The sequence below is a fragment of the Geospiza fortis genome, unplaced genomic scaffold (assembly GCF_000277835.1).
Source record: "Geospiza fortis unplaced genomic scaffold, GeoFor_1.0 scaffold283, whole genome shotgun sequence".
NCBI lineage: Eukaryota > Metazoa > Chordata > Aves > Passeriformes > Thraupidae > Geospiza > Geospiza fortis.
In genome coordinates, this window is record NW_005054571.1 from 206,262 (window position 1) to 211,460 (window position 5,199).

Here is a 5,199-nt window from a genome sequence, read left to right on the forward strand (position 1 = left end):
GGAAGATGCTCAGGGGTGCAACCACATCCCTTCACCCCAGCACCCCGGGGTTGGGATATATGACCTGACTGAGGCCAGGCAGGGGATGGTGGCAGCTGAGAGTTGTCCCCATGGTCCTCACCATGGAGGTGTCGTCCTCAGGCAGTGAGCGTGGTGTGTAGGTGAAGCTGGCAAAGTTGGGGTCAATGGTGGACACAGGCTGGATGCCCTCGCTCAGCAGTTTGGTGTACTCATCATCAGACACCTGCAGAGCCATAGCCAGTGACCCACTCTGTGGCCAGGTCACCAGGCATCCCAAAGGCCACATGAACCACAGTGAGAGCAGAGAGCCCTGGGGTATCACCACCACCCAGCTGTGTGGCCACCTTGGGATAAAGTGTGGGGGCACCATGCTGACAGCGGGGGTCCCCATCCCTGTCCCTGTCCTCATGCTACCTCACCTTCATGTGGTACATCATCATCTCATTGGCCAGGTGGCTTCGGTACTGTGCCTCATTCACCTTCTTGTACAGCAGGGACTGTGGGGCAGGATCAGGGGATGGGAGTGCTGGGGGTGGGCAGACACCTCCAGCACCCCCAGCCCACCCTGGCACCACAGCACATCTTTGTGCCCATGAATTCCCTTCCCATCCCATGGCCACCACCACTTGTCCCCAAGGAATGGGGACCCCACACACACACACACATCCCCCCATCCCCATCCCTCTGTGCTGTGGCAGAGCTGGAAGCCCACACTGTGTGTGACCCCCTCCAAGTGGAGGACCCCCAGCACATACATGGGCGATGCTGATGCCGCAGTAGATGGAGAAGGCAGTGGCCAGGTCCTCATCGAACTTGCTGAACCAAGGGCCATTGATCTTGTTGACCAGCTCTGCCACCCCAATGACCTCTGGAGCAGAGAGGGGACAGCAGGGGTATCAGGCCCTTGTGCTGGGAACAGGGTCATGTCTGTATGCTGGGGACAGCACCGTGTCCGTGGGCTTAGAGCAGGGCTGTGCCCAAGTGGCAGGGAGAGTGCGGTGCCTGTGGGCTGGGGACAGCATGACACCCACATTCTGGGAACAGCATGACACCCACATTCTGGGGACAGTTCTGTGCCTGTGGGCTGAGGACAGTGCTATGCCCAGGAGCTGGGACAGGCTTATGCCCAGGGACAGTACTGTGCTCATGTGTTGGTGGACAGGATCATGCCCACATACAGGGTACATGATCATGCCCATGTGCTCAAGGACAGTGCTGTGCCCATGGGCTGGGACAGAATCATGGCCATGGGCTGGGGAACAGTGCTGAGTGTCTGTAGGTGTCCAGGGACCACGCCGAGCCCATGGACTAGGACAAGGTCACGTCCGTGTGCTGGGGTCAGTGCTGTGTTTGTCTGCAAGGGGACAGGATCACACCCAGGAACTGTGCCCTTGTGCCAGGAGACAGCACTGAGCCCAAGGGTCAGGACAGGACCATGCCCACATTCATGGGACAGAATGCTGCCCTGATGCTGGGGACAGCACTGTGACCATGGGACTGGGACAGGGTCATGCCCATGTGCTGGGGCAGTGCTCTGTGTACGGGCTGGGGACAGAATGGTGCCCATGGGCTGGGGACAGAAGGGTGTTCACATGCTGGGGACAGGGCTGAGCCAGGATTGTGCCCCTGTGCTTGAACAGGATTCATGCCCACAGGCTGGGGATGATGCTGTGCCCATGCCTGCATGCTGGGGACATGTCCACATGATGGGTGACCAAACAACCATGTGCTAAGACACCTGCTGGGCCCGACCTGTGCCGCCTTCTTCCCAGTGTGCTCCCATCCCTCGCTCACCCTGGCTCTCATTCTTGATGGGGAAACAGAGGATGTTGCGGGTGCGGAAGCCGGTGCTGTCATCCACCCCGCGGTAGAAAAGCGGGTGTGAGTAGGCATCCTTGATGTTCAGGATCTTGCCCGTGGTGGCCACGTGCCCAGCGATGCCCTGGTCTGCTGGGATGCGGATCTCGTAGCTCTGTGGGCAGGGGAAGGGGATCACCAGCAAGGCCTGTGGGGAAGGACACAACGCCAGGCCCCCCAGCTCCATGCTGTGCTCACCTCGTCATCCACCACTCCACCATCGAACACCTTGGCCACCAGCTCGTGACTGAGCCGGTCCAGCAGGAACACAGAGCATCTGCAAGACACACCGCCGCCATTCTCACCACAGGGGAGCTCGGTGTCCCCCTGTGTCCCCTTACCCACGTGCCCCACCACCACCACTCACATCTCAGCATTGCTGAGGTTCCGGGCCTCCGTAATGATCTCCTGCAGCAGGACAGAGACATCATCTGCAGGGGTAGCAGTGAAGGGTCAGGGACCCCAGCCAGGCAGCACTGCCCCCTCATCCCCACTCATGCAGTGAAAGCAGGGGGAGGGTTTAGCTCAGGGTCCCAGCAGGAAGTCTGGGGGACACAGAGGGACAGGGGCAGTGTGGGCCATGTGCACGTGTGAGCTGCACATGCGTGTGTGCAGCAGTGCAGCTGCACATGTTTCTAAGAGCTCTGTGGTCATGCTACAGGCATGCACATAGCCATGCAGCATCAGTGCATGCCAGGTTCTGTGCCAGCTCATATGACCCTTCTGTTACCATTCCCCAACAAGGGGACAAGGTTCTCCCTGGCTGGGGACAGAGACCCCATTGCTACCACCCTCCAGGGCTGGGGATGGGGGTGGTCATCCGTGCCCCATTCCACTCCCTCACCACGGGTGCTCTCCAGTGCACCTACCCAAGTGGGTGAAGAGGTTCTTGGCCACCTGCAGCAGGGCCTGGGGGGACAGAGAGAATGCCATTAGTGACCAGTGCAAGATGGGGCACACACACGCACGTGGCACGGCCCTGCACATGCTCACCTGGCACTCACACTTGAGCTTCTGCTCCTTCTGGAAGGCCAGGGTGCTCGTGAGCACCGTGGAGGTGTAGCAGAAGCAGTGCTGGATCTTGTGCTCGTCCGTGTCTGTGAAGCTGGCGGGGGCACACCTCAGTTGTCCGTCCCCATTGGTCGTCCCCCCCCTTCTCCATGGGGACAATGCTCCAGCACCCCAAAAGTGAGGGCGTGCAGCCCCACAGAGAGCCCCAGCCAAAACGCTGCTCACCTCTCCCCACTCAGTTTGTTGAAGGCGCAGGCCAGTGCCACCACCTGGGAGGTGGCCCGGCTAATGACAGGGACACAGAGCATGGAGGTGACCTCGCAGCCCAGCATGCTGCTCAGCTGCTTGTGCTCCTCCTGCAGGGAGAGGCAAGATGGGGCTGGAACCCCTGGCCCACTCCAGGAAGCCCCATGGGACACTGAGGTGACACCCGTGTCCCCAGGTGGGGAAGACACACAGCTGGTACCCACCTCACTGACGTCTTTCAGGGTGATGGGCTTCTTGTCCTCCACCACCTGCCCCAGGCGCCCAAAGGTGAGCTGTGGGGAAAGGGAACATGTTAGTGCACAGCACCCATTGCCCACTCCCTGACCTCCCAACCCCTCACCACCTCCCCTTGCTCACTGAAAAGCTGATCTCCTCATCCAGGACACGGTCCCCCACCACCTGGAAAAGATGGGAAGGAGGGGGTGCCCATGAGGAAGACACCATGTCAGGGGGTGTCCTGTAATTCTCTGTGGGGGTCAGGCTTGGGGGGCTGTCCCAGCAGCACCTACCTGGCAGAAGAGCTGGTGGTTGTCCTCAGAGACGAGCAGGAGGCAGCAGCACAGAGACTGGGTCTCCTGCTTCAGCTGGGGAGTAAGGGAGGGTCAGCACCCCAGCCTGCCCCAAGCTCTCCCCAGGCAGAATCCAGCCCCTCCTGTGCCTCCCTGTGCCCAAGGCACCCACACAGAGAACAGGTGGTGCCCCTCCCCAGAACCTCCTCCCTGTGACACAGCAGGTTCACTCTGGAGGCTACTGATGGCAAGGGGAAGGCTGCTCACTCTGGACACTACTGAGGGTCATACTGAGGTACAGAATGATAGAGAGCAGGAGAGGTGAGGAACCTGTGTGTTCTCTCAAGGAGTTTTTGGTGTGAGAGTGGCACTGTTAACTCTGGAGACTACTGATGGTTGTTACAAGGCTGCTCACTCTGGTTACTACTGATGTCTTCACAGCTGATGCTTGAGGCTTTTCTTGGCTTTGGGGAATTTTCTTGTTTTGAAATAAAACAGGTCTCCCTGGTGTGTGCTGGGGCTGGGGGCAGATGGGGACAGGGGGCTGCTGGAGCAGCTACTCACGTAGTTGATGACCTTGAGCTGCAGCGAGGCGGCATCCAGGTCATACAGCTCCCCTGTGTGAGGGTCACAGTGCTGTGAGGGGCTGAGCATGGCTTCACCCTGCCCACACACCCCTCCCATTCCAGAGTCCCCCCACCTACCACAGAGCTGTAGGATCTTGCAGTCCAGGTCACTATAGCTGCTGTCAGGTGCCTTCTCAGGCTTGGCCAGAGAGGTCTGGGAGGAGCTGGTGGAGAGGCTGACCTGGGGCCAGGGCTGCAGCTTCTGCAGGGCTTGCAGGCGCCGGACTGCCACCAGGGCCTGCAAGGTTGGGCAGAAGGGACAAGGAACAGCAGGGCTGGGGGAAAGGGTGGCAGGTCCCCAGGTGGCAGGTCCGCAGTTGAGAAGGAGTCACTCACGTGTCTCTCTAGCGCACGCAGGTTCTGCTCATCTGAGTCACTCAGCTGGCCACAGTGCACCTGGAGCAGCAGTGGTGTCAGGACCCTCATGGCCAGGCCCTGTCCCCAGAGCCCTGCCCATGTTCCTGCACTCACCAGGATGACACAAACCACAGCCCCACTGTTCTTGTCCACCAGCGGGATGATGAGCACTGCAAGCAAGAGAGGGTCGGTCCCAGGTGGGCCCCAGGGACAGCTTGGAGCTGTGGAACTCAGCTCTTGGGGTGCAGGACCCCATTACATCCCCATGTGTCATGACCCACTCAGCCAGCCATCTCTCCATCTTCCCACCCATCCATTATCCATCTGCCCACCTCTCTGCTTCCTTGTCCCTGAGAGCACCCCTCAGTCCCAGTGCCCACCTGTCTCTCATGCCTCCAACCTGTTTCTACCCACCTGTCTATATATCCATCACTCACCCAAACACTGCTGCCTCAGCCACTGCCTCTGAGCACCCATGGACCGACCATCCATCCATCCATCCATCCATCCATCCATCCATCCATCCATCCATCCATCCATCCATCCATCCA

General features: G+C 59.8%; 1 protein-coding gene across 1 annotated transcript in view; it reads right to left on the minus strand.

Moving 5' to 3' along the window:
- PDE2A (phosphodiesterase 2A) overlaps positions 1-5,199 on the minus strand; it is a 22,273-nt gene that overhangs the window by 5,671 nt on the left and 11,403 nt on the right. Inside the window, exons 5-20 of the mRNA XM_031064211.1 lie at positions 4,763-4,818; positions 4,628-4,687; positions 4,370-4,529; positions 4,230-4,282; positions 3,666-3,740; positions 3,514-3,555; positions 3,360-3,428; positions 3,115-3,245; positions 2,872-2,983; positions 2,748-2,787; positions 2,246-2,309; positions 2,077-2,155; positions 1,816-1,993; positions 777-889; positions 441-518; positions 122-244 (exon numbers count right to left, since the gene is read on the minus strand). Coding sequence (XP_030920071.1) covers positions 122-244; positions 441-518; positions 777-889; positions 1,816-1,993; positions 2,077-2,155; positions 2,246-2,309; positions 2,748-2,787; positions 2,872-2,983; positions 3,115-3,245; positions 3,360-3,428; positions 3,514-3,555; positions 3,666-3,740; positions 4,230-4,282; positions 4,370-4,529; positions 4,628-4,687; positions 4,763-4,818 — 1,433 coding nt within the window. The remainder of the gene's footprint in view (positions 1-121; positions 245-440; positions 519-776; positions 890-1,815; positions 1,994-2,076; positions 2,156-2,245; positions 2,310-2,747; positions 2,788-2,871; positions 2,984-3,114; positions 3,246-3,359; positions 3,429-3,513; positions 3,556-3,665; positions 3,741-4,229; positions 4,283-4,369; positions 4,530-4,627; positions 4,688-4,762; positions 4,819-5,199) is intronic.